General features: G+C 42.6%; 1 protein-coding gene across 2 annotated transcripts; it reads left to right on the forward strand.

The window, feature by feature from the left end:
* Positions 1 to 9,617: 9,617 nt before the first annotated feature.
* On the forward strand, positions 9,618 to 17,060 carry APOH (apolipoprotein H). 2 transcript variants are annotated; one of them, XM_021537064.2, is made up of 8 exons: positions 9,618 to 9,731; positions 11,041 to 11,217; positions 12,173 to 12,269; positions 13,564 to 13,640; positions 14,180 to 14,368; positions 14,966 to 15,145; positions 15,614 to 15,811; positions 16,629 to 17,060. In XM_021537064.2, the coding sequence occupies exons 1-8, from the start codon at positions 9,668 to 9,670 to the stop codon at positions 16,697 to 16,699; spliced, it is 1,053 nt and encodes a 350-aa protein (XP_021392739.2). In that variant the 5' UTR covers positions 9,618 to 9,667; the 3' UTR covers positions 16,700 to 17,060. The 2 variants fall into 2 exon arrangements, with proteins under 2 accessions (XP_021392739.2, XP_021392747.2); XM_021537072.3 differs by lacking the exon at positions 11,041 to 11,217.
* Positions 17,061 to 21,452: the final 4,392 nt, after the last annotated feature.

Raw genomic sequence — 21,452 nt, forward strand, 5'->3', positions numbered from 1 at the left:
CCCATTACTTTCTTTTCTCATATCTCAGGAGTATGAGGAGCATGGCAAAATCTCTCCTAGTTATAGAGCTTGATGCTGTTACACACTGAAGAGTGATGGGGGTCCTTTGGGATGTTTCCTGGATTTTGTTGCTTTCCAGATTGTACAAACAAAAATTTCTGCCTCAGCTGGAGTATTTGCTGTCTTTGTTCTTTTGCTGATTTTGTCCTTCCCACCAGCAATCTCTCTGGAAAAATTTTGAATATCTCTTCCAAAAAGCCCTTTTGAGTGCACCAGAACAATTCTCTGGTGTAGACAAACTTTCAGTCTTCAACTGTACACACAAAAAAAGGCAGAAAGACTGAGACTGAAATACAAACAAAGCGCTCAAACCATGTGGAAAAAACAAACTGCTCTTGTACCAGCTAAACAAGGGAGCCTCTGTGATTTATTTAGAGAAACATGGGGCACAGGTTTGTAAGGAACAAAGTGGGTGGGTTTGGCCAGGGCCAGCTGAGCCCTGGAATTCCTTGCCCAGAAGAACCAAACCCACGGGACCAGTGCTGGGTGTGAGCGTGGGCTCGGGGCAGTGGGGTGGCCTGGGGCAGACAGAAATTGGATGTCACAGGCCAAACACAGCACATGGCTGGCTCAGAAAGTTCCCCAAATGGAAAATGCTCAGAAAGTGAGAGATTCTATGGAGGAAGCGTCAAGCACCTGGAAGAGACAAAGCACTGGTGGCCCTGCCTGAGCCACCACCCCATCATCATTTCTAAGGCCTTATTCTTTTTCTTTATTTAAAAAAAAAATATTCTATCACTGCCAGCTGACCAAAATAACCCTCCAAACTTTATTTTTCCACCCAGTTTTTGCATCGGAGTGTAGGCTGTACCTGGAGGATTTAAGTTTGTAGGTCAAGGCACTCTGTAGGTAGACATGGAGTGAGGCCTTGGCAAGCAGAATGTGTCACTGTCCTGAAACCTTCTTGTGACACTGTTGGAATCTCCAAAGGGCTTTAGGGCTTTCCTGATGAAGAGTAAATGACTTTGTACTGCTGCATGGCTGGGAAACATCAGCTCAGAAGATCAGCCTGTGAAGCAGCAGAGAGCTCCTGGCAGAGCAGGACACCCCTGTTTCTTTATGGGGTGAACACAGAAGAGTCACGGAGGCTGGAAAAGCCCTCCAAGACCACCAAATCCAACCTGTGACGGATCCTCACCTTGCCCCCAGCACTGAGTGCCACGTCCAGGCCTTCCTTGGACACCTCCAGGGATGGGGACTCCAAACCTCTCTTTGCAGCCCTCTCCAATTCCTAAGGACCCTTTCCATGAAGAATTCTTTCCTGATGTCCATTCTGAACTTCCCCTGCTTGAGGCTGTGCTTTGTCTTCACTGGCACTGAAGCCAAAATTAAATTTCCCACTATTTCAATGTGAGCAAAAATGTGTGGGCTATTTTATTCACCATATTCCCACAAATCTTCAATTGAAAGGGATGATTATTTTGCAAGAGTAGAATTTTGCCTTGTGAAGATGAATTGTAAATAGTTATTATGTATATCATACTGCAGCTCATTATTTCTGACAGGTCAATAACATTTATCAGAGACACAAGAAATCGCAACTTTCATGTTGCATTTTGTTTATTCCAGAAAATAAATGTAGGAGAAAAACAAAATTGTATCAGCTGGAATATCCAGAATATTCACTTCTTTTCCTGTGCCACCCATCTATTATGACATGTTGATGGAGGGAAAGCAGAATGCCATTTCCAATGGTAAGATTTCCAATTATACCACGTCCGTCTGTGCTCTGCACAAGTGTTTACACTCCTGGAAACACTAATAATTGAAATGGCAAGAGTTTGGCTGGACAAACACGGCTTTAAAACATTTGTTTAATTTAGAAAGACTGAGAAGTGACAACACTGACGCACAAAACAAGCTAACATTAATTTCAAAAAACAATTTCCAAAGCCCAGAGTGGTGAAAAATGAAGTGTGGAAAATCTCTGTGCCATGAAGAAGGAAGGAGAGGAAGGATTCTCTTTGTCAGAACTGAACATTCATTCAACTCCCCAGTATAATTTACATTTAAGAGAAAAAAAAAAAAAAAAAAAAGAAGCAGAAACAATCCTTTAGTGACAGTGGAGAATATTTTTGGTCTTTTAATACAATATTATAGATTAAAGACTGGAAAGATTAGCAGACTAATACATATCATAACAAGGAACATCTCAGGTGGCTCTAGGTCAGTCTCATGCTGCCATTCAGATTCACAAGCTATTGTGACCTCAACAACCCGAAGTTTCTATCTGGATGTAAATAAAATTAATATTATTTAGAGATTTCAACATGAATTGCATTTAAGATAGTTTTCTTCCAGAAGATGTAATTTTAAAATCAAACATCTCACCTACAATGCTGTTAAGAAAAAAGAAAGACAACTCAGGGCATTCTGTATGAAAGTGCCAGTGGCTTTTATTCCAGATATGTTATGCCTGTGAGACAAGAACTGGGCCTCTTCATTTAAAAAGGTTTTGAACAGTGGTTGAACAAATTTGTACAGAGGAATAATATTATTTAACTTCACTATAGCTTGATTAACTATAAGAAAAAAGTCTTTATCATTAATGTCTGCATAACTAGATTACAGGATGGAGAAAAATGAGATTTTTTTTTCTTAGAAATAATAACAAAATAAAAGGAAACAAAATATGCAGTGAACATACTTGTGCTTTCTGTGCATTTTCAACGTCTGTAATAAATACTTTTCACTTTGTACAGTGCTCATGATCTGTTCTTTCCAAAACATCTGGACATCTCCCTTCAAGACTTGAATTTATGAGAATGTCACTGATATCAGTCCTGGCAATGCTGGAACGATTGCAATTTTATTTCACTCCTGTTGCCAAAATGCTGGCAGCATCATTCTGTCTTCCTGGGCAATGAAAAAATCTCCATGTGCAATGAATAAAAGAAAAATGACCTCTGATATTTATTTTTGTTATTTTTACAGAAGATTACAAAATAAATGCAAAACTCCAAGCAGAGCCTGGCTTGCTGATGGCACAGATTGCACAACCAGAATCAGAGTTTTTAGAGATTCACACACATGTGGAGATTTTCAAAGATTTCCAGATTGTCAAAGCCTTCTGGAAAGCACAAGACAGAGCTGCATCTTCCAAAGAAACCAACACACCAAAAATGTATTTTAATAAAGTGAGCACTTTTAAAAGCATGGACTTCATTTCATTGTCCAAATAGGATTTGAGCCCTTCAGAAAATGTGATTCCAGTTATTTATACTGGCCCCTCCAAAATCTGCTTCCTCTTAGGAAAGCTTCCCCTTGGATTTATTGCTGCAGATTAGAGGCTGGAACAAAGGGAAATTAGTTTATTGAGATGTTCCTAATGGTTCCCAGCACAAAAGAAGCATCCCTGTGGTACAGCAGAAATCTGTAACAGGATCCAGACGCAGAAGAATGCCACGAGCATCGGGCACAGCCTCACCCCAGAGCTGGAGGAGCAGCTTCAACAGCAGCAAGACGTTTCTAGAAGAATTCTCAGCTCACCGCAAACCCGCGGCATCGGGTCTAAACTCATCCACTTGTGTTGAAATATTCAAGAGCATTCTCAAATAGCAGCTCGTAAAATCAACGGTCTTCCCTCTGGATCCAACATTACGTGGAGTTTTCAGTTCTGAGACTGTGTTTTCAGATCCTTCAGGCTTGTCAGTCAACAGAGAAATGAGGAATCTCCCCCTTCGGAGTAACTCGCTAAGAATACAAGCATATATGTGTTTAAAAAGAAGGAACTAGATACAAATGTATATATTCTATTTATTTATTTAATGTATATATTTATCTTATATGTTACTTTATATAAAACATATAATACATGCTATCTATTATAATATACATTATATATTATAAAAATATACAAGAAAAAAACCTCAGCCAACTGTTTGTGTAGATTAATAAAGATCTGGGGGGGGAAAAACCCTAATCTTGCAATTTTGTTAATTGTATATAAACTGATTCAAATCACATATTAAAACACTGATAAAATACCATTTTAAGCCTCAAATGAAAGCAATGACAAGACTTGGACCGGCGTGGGAAGGGCTTGGATCACCATAAGGGAGATCAGTATCTGATTTTTGATTACACTGCACAGGAACTGAGTCACAGAGAAGGTAGATTTAATCATCCGGAGCGCTCTGGGCTCGGGCCCAGGGAGAATTTCCCAGCTGATATCTGTGGCTCCCACAGATCCCAGGGTCCCTCTGGGCTGGGATGGATTGGAGGTCTCTGACAGGGCATTGATCCCAGGCACGACCCTTCAGTGGGGTTTTAACGTGGATGAATATCCCAAACAGCTCCTCCGTGCCTGATCCTCTTCTCCATCACTTGGGAAAGGCACAGAGTGGCAGGAAATAAATCTGGTGGTGGCTGGGCTCTGGGGCAGCGCCGTGGCACCGTGCCAGGCCAGGGCTGGACAGAAATCCTGCCTCGGGGTCACGCCAGGGTGAGCCTGGCCAGGATTCTCTGCCAGGGCGCAGGGTGGCAAAATGATAATGGCAGTTTGATGTACTCGGTGGAAAGTGCTTTCTGCAGCACAGAGTGCTCCTTGGAGATCCTGCAGCAGATCCTGACCACGCCTGACCTCTCTCCAGCTTGTAAACAAGATGACAACCACAGAAAATACACATGTATATATAAAATAATTTTAAAAAATAGGTCAGATGCTGCTGTCATGGAAATCTGTGGCATTCGGCGTAACAGAAAGTGGAAGAATAATGGTGAAGAGAATCTTGAAAGCTTTGTTGCAAGCTTGCTGGGAGAAGAGAAGCAGTTTGGCTTGAGCAAGGAGAGCACCCTGGCTCTGAGGCTTCTCTTTCCTCTCTTTTTCTTTTCTCTCTGATGGCTTCTCCCTGGAATGCACTGAGGAGAAGGCAAAAAGCTGGGACCAGCCAAAAGAAAGGAGAGAAAGTCTGCTCCTCCATGCTGCACTTTTACACTGACATCTCAAAAGTTGTCCATTGCAGATCTGCTCCCTCCAGAGTCAAACTCTCACAGAGAATAATTTGCCCCCGAGGCTTCATAATTAGACATTCCTGAGGAAGAAATTTAACAGAAGATTTTTTTTTAGACTGCATTTAGATAAATTTATCGGAGGAACAGACTGTTTCACAATATTTGGGTCACAGCAGAACTGTGAGAGAGATTCTCCGGGTTTTCTGTGCAGGAAATGAGAAGGCGGAGAGGAGGAAGGAGCTGTAAAATGCTCTCTGGTTTTGTACACTGTGAGTTTAATGTATGTGAAACTGGAACACCTTCATGCCTCTGCAGGAAAATACAGGCCTGCTGTCACCTAGAACACTTGTTAGTGCCATCTCTGGCATCTCAGATTCACACAGGAATGGGGATTTTAATGCCCACAGTGGGTGCTTAAAGTGATTTAAGATGCAGGACTAAAATCATAATTACTTTGCTAACTTCAGAAAAAAATTCAGAAACATCAGTAGCAACTAGGAATGCAATTTACCCCCTCAAATTTGCTACTGAGTGAAAATAGTATTTTTAAAAATCATATACTCACTGTTTACTTTTTCTGTGACCAAGACATTCTGTTAGGTCAGTATCTGCTACTACATGTTTACATCAAAGAATCACTGAATGGTTTGGGTTGGAAGAGACCTTAATGATCATCCTGTTCCAACCCCCTGCCATGGGCAGGGACACCTTGCACTAGACCAGGCAATATAAAAATAGAAATGAATTAATTTATATATATAAGATATTTCCCTGGAAAAATAATACACTGCAAGTGGATCCTGATTTCTGGCTAGCTGAACATGACAACCCAGTCACCAACAGGTGGAACAAGAGAAACAGTGGGGAAAAAGCTGGAATCTGAGTATCTGGTCCGTATGGGATAAGGATGAGATTGCTGGTCCCCCTGCAGCTTTCCTACCTGACAGAAATCTGCAGCAGGAAGGGGCTGGCACACAGGGATGGCTGCACTATATCAGAGACACAAGAAATAGCAACTTTCATGTTGCATTTTGTTTATTCCAGAGAATAAATGTAGGAGAAAAACAAAATTGTATCAGCTGGAATATACAGGATATTCACTTCTTTTCCCATGCCACCCCTCTATTACGTTGATGCAGGGAAAGCAGAATGCCATTTCCAATGGTAAGATTTCCAATTATACCATGTCTGTCTGTGCTCTGCACAAGTGTTTACACTCCTGGAAACACTAATAATTGAAATGGCAAGAGTTTGGCTGGACAAATACGGCTTTAAAACATTTGTTTAATTGTAAATGCACTCAGGCCTCGCCTCAATATTCTTTCTCAGTGTCCCCAGTCAACATATTCCTGTTGATTTGAGAAAGTTCTGCATCTTGACCTGGCTGTGTGGTGCATTTTGTGGTTGAAGAGAAGCCATAAAATCTTGAGAGCAGAGGGTAGTGCAGTCCCCAGCCCTCAGTGCCTGGCAGGACAGACCCCCAGCAAGTCTGTGCCAGGAGCAGAGGGACACAGCCTGCACCAGCAGGAAAATGAAGCATCATGCAGAGAAGTAGAAGTGCAGGTTAGAGGGAGGGCAGAGGGCATCAGCTGGCAACTGTTCCCTCACTGCCCCTCAGTCTGCCTGCTCCTTGAAAACTTCCTGCATAATAACTCCAGGGCAGACCAATTCCAGTCAAAAGCCTTTGCTTATCTTACTAACTTGTGTCCTGATTATTGTAATGTCTTTTCCTACTGTCCTGACAGCTCCAGTTGATGCTGGTGTCAATGAACAATGCTGCTGCACAGATTGCTTTCATCATCAGTTTTTTAAATTTTTCTCTATTTTTCCTCCTTCTTTTTTCATTTTTGTCTTCACTTTCAAGGCCTTTCCTGGCTTATTCTCTTCCTCTCTCCTGTTTCTTGCAGAAACCCCTCTGATGAACCAGCAATGCCAATCTCCATCATTTAATTGCTGCCTTTTCAAACATTCCCTCTGGATCTCTGCTTTGCTGCCCTTCACATTTTAGCTGGGCAGTGCCACTCCTGCAAAGGCAGTTTGTTCACATCCTCCTGCATGCTCTCCCTTCAGGCTGTGTTAGCACAACCCCAGGTGTGTGAGACTGCTGGGACACTGATCTGGTCACATCACACTGGCTGATAATCCCTCAGAGTGTTCCTGCACTGCTTTCTCTGCTTGCAGCTGCCATTTCTTTCCTTGGGTTATGACATTATCTGGGGCAGAGACCACCACTCCACTCTGTGTTTATGAGGCCTCTGATGAAACCAAATTCTGCTTCATTCTTTGGATTGCAGGAGCTGTGATATTAAATAGCTCACATGTGAAAGGAGTGGGCTGGATTTGATGGAACATCACCTGATGTATATAATTGCACACAACCACAGTCACAGCAAGAACTGGGTCGGTTTTGCTCATGCTGTGCCAAGGTGAATCCATATGACAATAGTCGCATTTTCACAGAATCATAGAATCAAAAAATCATAGAATCAAAAAATCATAGAATCACAGAATGGTTTGGGTTGGAAGGGACCTTAAGGATCATCTTATCCACTCTCCAGCCATGGGCAGGGACACCTTCCACTGTTCCAGGTTGCTCCAAGCCCCATCCAGTCTGCCTTGGACACTGCCAGGGATCCAGGGGCAGCCACAGCTGCTCTGGGCACCTGTGCCAGGGCCTGCCCATCCGCACAGCCAGGAATTCCTTCCCAATCTCCCATCCATCCCTGCCCTCTGGCAGTGGGAGCCATTCCCTGTGTCCTGTCCCTCCATCCCTTATCCACAGTCCCTCTCCAGCTCTCCTGGAGCCCCTTTAGCCCCTGGAAGAGGCTCTGAGCTTTCCCTGGATCCTTCTCCTCCCCAGGTGGGCACCCCCAGCTCTGCCAGCCTGGCTCAGAGCAGAGGGGCTTCAGCCTCGTGGTTAACTCAGTGTCCTTCTCCAGTTTCTGGAACATGCACAGTTATTTGTAACATGCTTTCAGATGTTTCTTATTGCAGAGAAATAAGTTTTCAAGAAGAATCACAAACATTGGCAGTTACTATGCACTTGTACACATAAATATTCATTCCCCGTCCCTTTCACATTCAGTTTTAAATCTCAGTTTTAAGAGCGGTAAAGTTTTTACACACCAAATCGATGGAAGAAGAATGTGCAGGTAATTTAACTCTTTTTTCCCGTTTTTTCGTACAGAAAACTTTGGAATTCCCGGTCCAAGGCAGAGCGCGTTGCGCCCCCTGCTGCGCGCGGGGGGAACTGCCCCGAAGGGTTCCCATCCATTGCGGGGATTTCAAACACAGAAAAGGACAAAATCCAAACATCGGGCAGATCCGCGGAAGGATTCAAACCAGAGGCAATTAAGTACATTAAAGCAGCGTGCCTTGCATGGAAAAGCTCCTTGTGAAAGTGAGGAGGAGAAAGCAGGCTGTGACAAATGGAAAAATTATCAGATGTAAATACAGAAGATGAAGTCAATCTTTTTCTGTTGGTTTAGCAGCAGTACTTTGCCCTTCGTCACTGTGTATTTGGTAAATACTCCGAGCAGGACATTCACAGCGTTTTCTTTCTGAGAAGAATATCATGTTCCCAATTATTTAATGTTGTGGCTAAAATTCATGTTTCAAATACAAACAGAGAAATTTCATAAAACAAAAACAAAACCAAACAAACTATTGGAGATCCCAGCAGTAAGAGCTTGACATAACCCAACTTCTCTCAGAGCTTCAAATGTCCCTCACTCCCCCTCACAGGCTGTGAGTCAGCAGGGGAGGAGGATACTTAGATTAGAAACACCAAACTGTGGAACAATCATTACACAAATGTTATTTTGGTTGCTCTTCAGATGCTCCTGCAGTTAAAATCTGCTAAATTAGGAGAACTGCAGCGATCAGAACCTCAGCTGATACCTGTCGAGTTCTGAATTGATGTCCCAAACCTGCATCGCCACAACAAGGCTTTATGCCACCCAAAATCCTGATTTATGACCCCCTTGTCACAAATAAGGACAGGAATCATCATTTCAGCCTTCCTGCAGAGCTGGCACTGAGCACTTTCTGTGCTGCTTTTGTTTAGCTGGTAATTAGAAGACAACAGGAATCAGATCAAACAGGGCCCTGAAGTCCCAAGTTTCAGGCCAGATCATCATTTGTGTAAACTGGCATGAGGTTGGTACCTCACTGGGGGCACATTCCAATATCAATGTCACTCCAAAACGGATCATTTTGCCTTGGAATGATTTTGCTGTAACTATCAGGAGCCTGTGGTACACAGAAATGTCCACGCACCAGTGATAAACACGAGCCTCGGAGTGACAGTTCTATTATTCAACCCAATTTTGCATTCCAAATATCCTCATCCTCTGCAGATGCTGAGAATACTGTTTTCCCCAACACCACGGGTCCCAACAGGAGATGCTCTGCAGAAACAGCCAGAGAGGAGCCTGTGTGGAGCAGAAATTGCCATCTGAATCCCTGCATTATGCCCCCAACACAGCATGTGATGGTTGTTTCAGCCTTTATTAGCAGGGACACAAGGAAGCTTTTATCTTCTGTTTACTGGGGTGGGAATAAACACAAAGAGTTAATATGTAACCATCCTTTTGTGGGTTTTTAAGGGCAGAGCCCTGGCCCGGTGGCACTCGGGACGTCGGGGGCTGGCAGGATGCATCCCCTGGCACTGCTCGGGTGCCTTGTGGCTCTGAGCCACTGCGCTCTCGCATCCAAAGGTGAGTGCCTTCCACTTCCCAGGGCAGCCCCATCCTGAGGTGGGAATGGGGGAAACTGGAGAAAACAACACGATTTTAAAGCCTCTAGATAATCCTGGTCAAGTGTTTTGAACAGGGCTTTTCTCTGAAAGCTTATCTTCTCTTTCCTCTTTCCATTCTTCCCTCTGTCTCTTCCTGTGGTGAGGTGAGTGGCTGTGTACAAAAACATAAAATAAAGGAAAGCAGAAGAAATGCTGACAGATGTTGTGGGACCCAGGTTGGTGCCAGGGGGGAACTCTGTGTGCCAGGAATTAACCTGCTCCATCCCAGCTCACCCCTCCCTGCCCGCACAGCTCCTGCCTCGCTTTTCTCCCTCTTTCCCCCACGCCAAGATCTCTGGGCTCTGTCTCATGTCCCCTCTCCCTGTGTTTGCCATTTATTTCTCCATCCTGAGCTCCCTGTCCCTCTGTGCTCTCCCCTCGATGGCAGCAGGATCCTCTCTCCATGTCCTCAGCAGGAGCTCAGGCTGCACCCTGCGTTCCTCCCTCGCTGTTCCCTCCTGTTCTCACCCTCTGGCTGATGAGCTGTTCCTGCTGTCACCGTGTTAAAGCTGTTGAGGAAGCAGAGCTGGCTCATGGAACAGAGGGTCTACCCCAATGAACAGAAAAAATGGAAAAAAGGGAATTTAATTACAAGAAAAAAACACCTGATTTCAGGCTGACCCATCCCAAATGGATATGGATTAAAAATGAAAGGCATTTGTTTTCTTCTAAGTCCTTCTCACTCTGTTTTGTTCAAGGAAATTTACTGTATTTGAATCCACAGAATTGACAAAATGACCAGGTTGGAAGAGACCTTAAAGATCACTGAGTCCAACCCAGCCCCAACACCCCAACTCAACCCTGGCACCCAGTGCCACATCCAGGCTTTTTTAAACACACCCAGGGATGGTGGCTCCACCACCTCCCTGGGCAGCCATTCCAGAACTTTATCACTCCTTCTGCAAAAAAACTTTCTCCTAATATCCAACCTATATTTTGCTTGATGCAGCTTGACTTAATTTGTGCACCACTATTCTGGAGGAAAAGTAAATTTTAGTTTAAAAAGTGACGCCAAATCTAACTGAGACCATTAGTAGAGCTGCTGAGGAGAAGAAGAATACCATATTTTTTTTTCTGGCTAATACTTATGGCAGCCATTAGCTGCCTCAGGAAGACAAAAGCTCAGGGCAGGGAGATACTATAATTCATAAAAATAGACAACCCTTTGCCTCAAGCTGAGAAATCACAACGATTTTCTACCCAACCTCTTGTAAATTCCTTTCCTCCAGTCTGTCCCAGGCCACCAGAAGTGATGTTTGCCACGCTCAGTGTAGACAAAAAGGTGTATGAAGTGGGTGAGGAAGTGGAGTACACCTGCCGGCCCGGCTTCATGCCCAACAACGGGCAGAGGAAGTACACCTGCCTCCCGACGGGCAAGTGGGCCTTCAACACCCTGCTCTGCCTCCGTGAGTACCCCGGCAGCCCCGCTCCTGCCCGCAGCGGCGGAAAGGCAATTCCAGAACCCACAGGAGGAACCCAATGCATTCCAACAGCTCCCTCTCCAGCGGCTCTTCCCTCACTTGCTGGAAAACAAGTGTGTGGAAGAGGGGTGCTGATGGAAAGCATCTTCCCATCTGTGTCCCATGCCTGCCCTTCAGCCCCTGCTCCTGGATGGGGATGGAGACTGGAGATGGACAGTGATCCACCCCACCCAGTGCTCATTCTCTAACAACGTGTGCTGCTTCATAGCCCCCGCGTGACAAGCACATTCTTCTCACTCTCAGGATTTTTTATAGAGGTGCACAGAGAGAAATGAAAGATAAAGCAATTTTTATTTTTGTTGTTTTTCTTATGTGGAATGTGTTTAGAGAATTGTTTACCTGGAATGAATGCTTGATTAGATCTTAGTGAGGATTGTTAGAGCTTGATGGCTAATCCAATCCACTTGTGTCTAGACTTTCGAGAGAGGGTCAGAAGTTGTGTGGGAATTAGAGTCAGAGAAAGTAATATGTAGTTTTAGTATTTTCTTTTTATATAATATATTAATATATTTTAGCATAGTTATAATAAAAAAACAATTCAGCCTTCTAAATTAAGTCAGACATCATCATTTCTTCCCATTAAGTTCACCTGCATTTACAATACCTCTGCATTTATTGCATCCCTCAGAGGCATCTTCATCATTTCATTGCAGACAACTTACATTCCTCAGGAAATCAAGTGATAAAAATATTTAATCCTAAAAACTTGTATTTTGATGGAAATGTAGAACAGCCAGACATGTGGAATGTCTGGAGTGGAGTGGAGAAATGTGAAAGACACCAGGATGAACCTTTATGATCTACTTGTTCTCACTATAATGAAATTATAATGTCATGCCTCATGAAATAATATGATCCTTTTTTAATATTTAATAAACAGCAAAGAGATGTACCCCTCCTCCACCCCTGCAGAATGGGAAAATGGATTTTGAAGAGTTTCAGTACCAGAGTACTGTAACTTTTTCATGTGATCCAGGGTAAGTATTCCCTTCCTTATGCTGCTAAATAAACAACCTAAATCACATTGTAGTATCATCCACTGCCATACTGCAAGACAGAGAACATTGAAAACTGAACATGAAAACTCATCTACATTTCAGAAATCATTTTAAAAAAGCCTGTCTGGTGACCCACCTCTGTTCAGTCTCAGCTATAACATTATGGGGCTTTGCTACTCCAAAGAAAAGTCCTGCAAATACAAAAACCACCAAAATAGCAGAGATTTTATGTAAAAATTTTATTCTGGACTGCTTTCCCCTGCTTTTCAAATCCTCTTATTACATCATGAGATGAAATCCTACAGCAGAGAGTAGATAATCTCCATCAAAGTTATACTGTTGGGCTCTGAGGACTGGAAATTGTGTTTCTATGCCTTTCCAGGCTCAGTAAATGAAAACATGAGGTTAATCCTAACTTACCTGCAGTAAATGCACTTTTCCTCAGGGCTACTTGTTAGCTTTAGGAAAAGGAATGCATTTTAAAAAATAGTTATGATAAATGCAGGGAAGCATTTGATAGTAGCAGGTATTTAATTGTACTCAGGTAATTAATGGCAAAACAGGGCTTACCTGGAAGGTCACAGGTGAGACAAAGCCTAGAGCTCACTGAAAAATATCAAGAGCCTCAACAACCTCCTTCTGTAAAAGAGGAGCGAGATAAGGAATAAATAAATTCAACTATGACACTAAGTGTAGCAATGGGATTTGATTTTGTTAATTCTAATTTACTGGTTTTCAGCTGCGTCATATTGAAATGCCAGACACATCATTAATATTTCTTTAAAACTCAGAGTAGATGTTAATAGTGTCAATATAAGGATGGGAGAGAAGTGTGTAATGTGCATATGGAAATTGAAATATCTGGGATTAAAATATAACAATGCACCTCGGTGACTTCAGTTCTTAAGAGCATTGAGTTCTTTCCAATACTTGGTCCTAACTGCCATAATTAACTGGGAATGCCTCCCAGGAAACCATACCAATATTTGCTATTTATATACATCCATAGTGTTAATCATTTTTAGAAATTAATATGAAAAACAGAATATAAAGTTGAAACAACAAAACATCTTGTTGTATCAAGTGCTCTGCCTGGGTCTTTGCAATACTTGGATATTAACAGTTTTTCAGATCTGATTCTAAACTTCCTTTGAGGTCAGGAGCTGTTAAACTAGAGAAGGATTTCAGAGCTGGATTCTTAATTCTATTTAGGAGAAATGACAGATCTTTGATTGATCTGCCTGCTCTGATAACCAGGTCTGTTTGTTTGCAGCTACAACCTTGTCGGGTCAAGAACAAGCCAATGCATGGCAGATGGAAAGTGGACTGGAACTGTTCCACAGTGTCAACGTATGTGTTTCAATAAAAAAGAACTGGCCTTATTCCTATTACAGAAATATTCCTTTCCATTGCTTATGTATACTCTTATTCAGAAGCATCCTCTAGTGCTGTGCAAAAGCTGGATAGGGAAAATGAAGCAGAATGCTGCATATTTGGTTTTATATGTGTGGGTTTTAGAGAAATACAGTTGAAAGGTCTGAACAAAAGGTCGGGATCAGGGATGCTATTTACAGCTGGAGGTAAGATGCTTATCCACTCAAATTCCTCCTCCCTGTGTATAAAAAGAGGATATTGTCATGCCTTTGTACTTACGCAGGGTTTTGCTACAACCTATCCTGCAAAAACACTTGGCTGAAAAGCAGTAATATTATCTGAAAAATCCAGCATAACTCATGAATTCCATACTCTGAGGCCCCTCTGACACTTTAAATTATGTTTTGCCAGCTGTGATTTCATACGGGCTTATTTAGTCATAAGAATGTTGCTCCTCTGATTCCACAATCATTTGATCTTTAAGGTTTAATTTTCTGAATGCCGTGCTTTTGTAGCGGTGACTTGTGCACCTCCCTCGCTCCCGGAATTTGGGGTCCTCTCTTTCCGTCGCCTAAACCCTGGAAATGTCTCTCATTTCCTGGACACAATCCAGTTTGAATGTGTCCCTCCTCTTGCCCTGATTGGGAATGAGACAGCCACCTGCACGGCCAATGGCACGTGGAGCAGCATTCCAGTGTGCAAGGGTGAGTAACTCTTATCCACAGCAAAAAATATTCCTGAGAATTGCATATACAAAACTAAATGGACAACAATATTTTAACTTTTTTTTACAACTGTAATTGCAAACATACAGCACAATTCCTCTGCAGCTGAATTATGCAATCATTCAGACTCATGGATCAAGGAGATTGCTAACCCATGGCACATAACATGGGATTGACAAAACATTTGCTTCAGGTGTAAAGGTTATATAAACAAACCCTGCTAAACATGGTGCATAGCAAGGAACCTGAGCCTGGCCTCCAGTGTGCAGCCAACATTTGATTCTAAGTGCTCAGATTCACCTGAGAAATAGCCAACCTTACCCTCAGCCTGAGAAACTTCCCTGCTTTTAGTTAAATTACACCACGTTTAAGTCATGTTATAACCACAGATTGCAATAGATGTGTACTTAAAACAAGTAATGTTTATTTATTTGTTGTGGTTTTTAAGCTGTCTTTCTCCTGGCTGTGTTTCCTGTGCAATGACCCACTGTGAAAGTTTTTCTACATTTTTCAGGTTTATAGTTGTCTTTTGACCTGTGCCACTGCTAAAGCTTTGGGTTTGGTTTTGTCCCCCAGTTGTCACCTGCCCCACTCCAATAGGAATAGAGAACGGGTTCATAGAGTTTGCTGTGCGCAGAACCTATCACTACAATGAGAGCGTCAGCTTTGGCTGCCAGCCCGGCTTCGTGATGGAGGGATCCAAACATTCCCGCTGTGAGAACACTGGAAACTGGTCCACAAAGCCAGCCTGCAGAGGTGAGCACACCCCATCCCTCAGAAACCAGGGATCAAACTGAGCTCTCCCACCTCACCACTGCTCTGGCTGTTGAGCTGTCACTCCCCTGTGGAAGAGTTGTGCTCAAAAGGAAGCCAAAAAAGGAATTGCAAAGCCCTGATAATCTAAGCCCTTTCCTAGCACTGGATGTTGTATGACACTGATGTATTTGGATTGACTTCAATAATCAGCCATGTAACTTTATTCTGAGTATTTCTTCTCCTCTTCCTATTTCATGTCATTAGAAATTACACTGAGGCTGGATTTTCACAGGAAACTTTTGACCCCATGCTTCAGGGTCTGAATTTCTTCAGCATTTTAATACCAGCAAAAGTTTTGTCCATATGTAGGACACATTTTTCATTCCCAAATGTCGCATACACAGAATTCTGCTGGGATCTGATCTACCCCCTTTTCAAACCTGCTCCTTATAACTGGATTTTTTCCAGCACCATGTAAAATACCAGTTAAGAAAGCTGTAGTATTGTACAACGGTGAGAAGAAGAGAGTTCAAAATGACCTGAAGGATGGCATTCTGCATGGGGAAACTGTATCCTTCTTCTGCAAGAACAAGGAAAAATCCTGTGCCTACACCGTAGATGTGGCATGTGTGGATGGCAACTTCACCCTACCTGCCTGTTTCAAAGGTATGAGCCAGGCTGCTCACAAACCAGCTCCTGGTGGGGGAATTACAACTGCTTGAGTGTGGGGGACAATGTCATAATTCATCTTCAAGCCCTACTTGAGTGGCTATTTGAATTATTGGGTATTTGATTTATTGGGTATGCTGGAAGAAAATGGCCTGAGGAGAAAATACCCAGCAAGAATTTTCCTTTGGTTGTGTCAGAGCTCTGCTTTAATTCCTTCCCTGGTCTAGAAGATTCTACTTAAAGATGTTACTAGCCCTAAGAAAAGGCAATATGTGAAGTATTCTGGGATTTCATAAATCCTTGGATCAGCACCTTCTTTAGGGACAAAAAGACTGAACACTACTGCAAGTTTGAGAACCTGACATATTCCCTCTTATTCTGGTGAACTATTCCCACCTTGTCCTGATCAGGAAAACACTTTGGACTAAGAGTGTTGAACAGCAGCTCAGAGCTGTGGGGAGGAACTGATGCTAAAGGAACATCTTCACAGGCACTAGGGCTTTTAGAATAAATAAACAGACATTACCAACTTTGCTAGCAAGAGGGAAATGTTTCACACTTGTTTTATCAATATTCCTTACATAGAATTTTCCTTGCTCATTTTTAAGCGAAGGAAAAGCACAGCCTATCCATGATGAAAACATCTCACATTTGGCTTCTAATGCACGTAGCTCAGCTTTATTAAGATAGAAAATAAAAGTGTATTTCTTCCAACAGTTTCATTATGATGCAAAGATTGACTGCTCACCTCACTATTGTTTTCAGCTGTCACGTTTCAAGAATTTAACCCAGGTTCTTCACTTCTCTCCAACAGAACGTGGCTTTTTTTCAACTCTGGTGAAGAAAGACCCCTCAGAGATGAAAGCATGTGAAGATGAAGCTTGAAGCAGAGCAATGACCCAATACTAAATTTCTGCCTTATTGAGACAGAAAATTCCCATATACAAGAGGAAAACTTAGGTCCTGTGAGTGTAACTTGGGTCTTATAAATGTAACTCAGGTCCTGTAAATGTAAATTTCCAGGTGAACTCTGGAATCTGTGAATGCTTTCTTCCCTCCCCACCATCCCCTCCAGTCTCTTCCACAAGCTACAACACATCATTTCAGCCATTAACTTCCACTCTCTTGTCTCTGCTTTCTTCCAAATCCCTGCACTAGTGCTTCTCTCTCCACATTTCCAGTATTTATGCAACTGTAAATGACTTCCACAATAGCAGTTGCTTTACAATAAAGTGATTTTCAGCCACTACTGTGTTCTTATTTAATATTACCTAATCATCAATCAGATCCTTTATCCTTAGACTGATTTATAGCAAGAGCCCTTAATCATTAGTAATTACTGGGTTCTGATTCCATTACCACTCCCCTGTGACAGGGAGTGGACCTTTAATTATAGATAGACAGAAGGTCATGAGCCTGGTATTTTCCAGAATTTACGTAAGTAGAAAGACTGAAATTTCCAAATGAGTTTAGAAGCCAAGAATCCAACCATGATTTAAACATCAACAGCATCAGATAAAAGAGTTTTTAATATTTCTAAAAAAAATTGCTTCAGTTAGTAAGACTATTTGCATTTTAGAGATTTAACTTCACCTGGAACTGTTCTAAACCACTGTTAATTTTTACCTCTGTTTCAATATTACACAATATAATTGCTTCAGTTTTGGTTTGGGTTTTTGTTGGTTTTTTTGTTGTTGTTTGTTTGGGTTTTTTTTTGGTATTTTAAAAGAGAAATGTACACCATTGAGCAACAGTTCTGATCTCTGATCATTAAGTAGCTCTGAAGTGAACTGTACTTTTAATTTGATTTATGATACAGGCAGCTTACTGGTATGATCCAGTTTGGCAAGTTTTGTGCTTATGTCTGTATTTTCATTCAGAAAAAGTAATTATAATTTCAACATACTAGAAAGTGATGGAGAAATATTTGTGGTACACTTACAATAAATTGTCATGAGTCATACAAGGTTCCCTCTGCAGTTTAAAAGCCTTTTCTTTGATAAAAAGCATGAGTTCCACAGTAAGTAATAATCCACTGCAGAACTCTTAAAAGGACCATTTAAGATTAAGAACAAGCTACTTGTAAGATGGCAGAGCTGCCATTAAAGAACTCTAAACATACTCTAATCATCTTTTTTCTTTTTTTTTCTTTTCTGCATATGAATATTTTAATAGTATGACTGATATAATTTGTCCTTATGCTTCCTAGTTTTAAGGAGAGATTGAGGCAGCTGTTATTAAGTATTTAGTACTTTGTACTCAGCAACAATTTAATTCTCTAATGCAGAGACAATGCTGGCAGCTGAAGTGGGTATTTTGTTGGTGCAGCATGTGCCACATTTTGGTTGAACACGTTTAGGTGGGATCCTCAAATGAAGTTTGCAGGCCAAGATAGCCAGAACTCCTTCTAACACATACATAGCTCAGCTGGCAGGAGCCAATTAATTTGGAAATCCAGGCTAAATGTGGTGTGGATCCATCTCTGGGATCAGGATGTTCAGGACAGTTGCTGAGATACCAAACACTGTTTAATATTAACTCGTGTGTCACAGCAAACCCTGTGAAGTTGGCGTAAGGAAACTTAGCATTCACTGCCACCCAAATGCAGCTTGCCCCTGAAATGACTTATGTTTTGCACAAAAAAACAGCTGCCCCAGGAAAAATGGAGGTTTTTCTAAGGAAATTTTCCCAGTTCTACTTACCCATGCAGCAGGATAATGACAGAATAAATCAGCTGGCCCTGCTTCCTCACTGGATGTGGAGCACTGGAATACTTGAAAGGATCACCCTTAGGAGCCAATGTTCACATGCTGAGTTTGTTATATACTATCCTGAAGCAAGGAGGAAAAAAAAAAAAAATCTGTGACCTGTTAACTCTTTGAAGTAGTGAGGTATTTGTGAATCACAACTTTCCAGACATGAAAGATTTGCTCAGAAGGGCTGAAAAGTAATGTCTGAAGTGTTCCAGAAGCTGGTATGAGGCAGTCAGACCTGCCTGCCTTTTTTTTTTTTCTCTATTTTTGAGATGTTTGAAAAAATGCCTTAAGCTGTGTTCATGTTACTTGTGGCAACCTGCTGAGGCAGTTAAAGAGGTAAGAGAACATGGTAAAATTTAGTGAAAAAAAGAGTACTGAATATGTTTTGCTTAAATGACTGTATTTTTACAGTTCAAATTGGAAATTTGTTCAGTATTCTGGTTGGGATATCTTTGTGTTCTGTATCAGTGTGTCTACAGTGATCTCCTCAGGAGGGTCAGAGCACATCAGTGCTCCTCATGTCCGGGCTGCAGCTTTGGATGGAGACAAGACCTCAGTTATTTCCTCAACCTTTTGTTTTTCTATCAGTTTTTTTTTTTTTGGGGGGGGACAGAATTATGCAATTATCAAATCAGTTCAGGAAGGCTCCAGCCTCTCTGGCCACTCTGCTAGTGGATCTGCCTTGGGAAGCAGACCCAGAAACTGGATCTATTCCCTCAGGAAATTTCTCCTTGAGTAGTGGTTGCAATCATTGATTTTGCTTGGTCTCATGTTCTTTTTGATCATGTTCCAGCAAATTCAGTTTTTCAAAGTACTTTGTGATGAGTAGAACAAAGATATATTCAAATCTGAAGGTAACGTGCAAACACAGCTTAGTCTGCTGCAAGGAGCTACCATGGATTTAACACAGATGTAAAGTGTCCCAAGTTCCAAAATATATCAAATGACAACTATTTTAAATTTGGAATTTCAAGATAATAAATCATCCTTGTAATGTACTCTTGAGATTCTACCGTGGTTGAAATACTCCTTCACTGATTTTTGCACTGCTTCTGTGCAAATGTGGGTTTAAGGCACTCTGAGGAGGCCCCAGTGTATCTGTCAGAGCTATCTCCCAATGAGCCCTAACATGGAACCATTCCTGCTGAAGATTAGCTGAGAAATCAAAGAAAACAGCCAATTTCCCACTGTACATGTAAGGGTTTCTTGTTTGATCTGTATGTGCATCTGAATCAAACTAAGGAGTGTTGAAGAGTTTGTTTGCTTGAGATAAAAGTGCTTTAGATGCTACACACAGAGCAAAGCCCATGACAGATTTTGGGGAAAAAGAAATGTATGAATCAAAGAGGTCAGAGGGTTTATTTGGGATCATACAGACACACAATCACTTCATTCACTCAGGAAGAGATTGAACAGTTGAAAGATTTCTCTAATTGTTTTGGAATTGATGGTTTTCTTGAAATGGCTACAAAAAAATTACAACCCATGGTTTTTGTGCAGAAGTGTCAGGTGTGTGCTCTGAAATTCTTCTGTTCCACAACACCCTCTCATGTTCTCTGTCCTTGGGATAGAACATGAACAACCCAGAAACCATCAGCAATATGGAACATATTTAATGTTTTAAAGCTCAAAATCACTCTATTACCTACAAGAATATAATTTAACAGATTTTACTCTGAAACAGTGAATAAAACTGCCTCTGCAATTATTGAAGCATCTCCTAAAATTTCATTCTCATTTTATCCATTTATATATCTGGCACCCACCTCCAACTGCTCAAGCTCAAAAGCTACTTCTGATTTATTGACCTTTAACTTCAGAGTGCCAAATATTTCTCACTAAGCTATGAATAGAAACATTTTCCCCCTAAATGTTGATCATAATGAAGATATAAAAATAGATGCAGCCAATATCCAGCTAGCAGTAATAAAACCACATCATAAAGAACCTGAGGTTGTCCCCCACTGCTGCTGTACCCTCACTTTTCCAGTCCCAGCTCTCCCGTACTCACAAGGCACCACATCCATCCCCTGCATATCAAGGACCTGGACCAATCCCATTAAATTCATAGCACAGAATTGTAGAATTGAGTTGGAAGAGACCTTAAAGCCCATCCCATTCTACCCCCTGCCATGGGCAGGGACACTTCCACCATCCCAAGCTGCTCCCAGCCCTGTCCAGCCTGGCCTTGGGCACTGCCAGGGATCCAGGGACAGCCACAGCTGCTCTGGGCATCTGTGCCAGGGTGTGCCCACCCTCCCAGCCAGGAATTCCTTCCCAATCTCCCATCCATCCCTGCCCTCTGGCAGTTTGAAGCCATTCCCTGTGTGCTGTCCCCCCATCCCTTGTCCCCAGTCCCTCTGCAGCTCTCCTGGAGCCCCTTTAGCCCCTGGAAGAGGCTCTGAGCTTTCCCTGGATCCTTCTCCTCCCCAGGTGGGCACCCCCAGCTCTGCCAGCCTGGCTCCAGAGGGGCTGCAGCCCTGGGATCATCCCGGAGCCTCCTCTGGGCTCTGCAGCAGCTCCAGCTCCTGCCTGTGCTGCAGGTGGGGCTCGCTGGGCAGAGGGCAGAACCGCCCTGCCCGGGCCGGGGCAGAGCCCAGGGCACGGCCGGGGCTCGCCGAGCCCCGCAGCCACCAGCACCCGAGTCCTTCCCCAGGAGGCTCTCCATCCGTTCTCCACCCAGCCCGTGTTTGTGCCAGAGCCAGGGGCAGGGCTTTGCACTCCCATCTCCCTGGAGCTCCCCGGGGCTCTGCTGGGGACTCCTGAGGCGGTTGCCGTGCGTGTCTGAGCGGATCCAGAACCATCTACACAGGGAATCTGGGGGAGAGCACTGGGAATAGCCATGACCGCACTGCTGGGCTGCGGTGACATTCATCACTCCG

Source organism: Lonchura striata, chromosome 19 (genome assembly GCF_046129695.1).
Source record: "Lonchura striata isolate bLonStr1 chromosome 19, bLonStr1.mat, whole genome shotgun sequence".
NCBI lineage: Eukaryota > Metazoa > Chordata > Aves > Passeriformes > Estrildidae > Lonchura > Lonchura striata.

Excerpts from the sequence above, each read along its gene's own strand:
- APOH (XM_021537064.2), top strand. The coding sequence starts at position 9,668 with ATGCATCCCCTGGCACTGCTCGGGTGCCTTGTGGCTCTGAGCCACTGC. Across the intron at positions 11,218-12,172 it reads CAACACCCTGCTCTGCCTCC|CAAAGAGATGTACCCCTCCT; the intron begins GTGAGTACCCCG and ends TTTAATAAACAG. Across the intron at positions 14,369-14,965 it reads CAGCATTCCAGTGTGCAAGG|TTGTCACCTGCCCCACTCCA; the intron begins GTGAGTAACTCT and ends TTTGTCCCCCAG.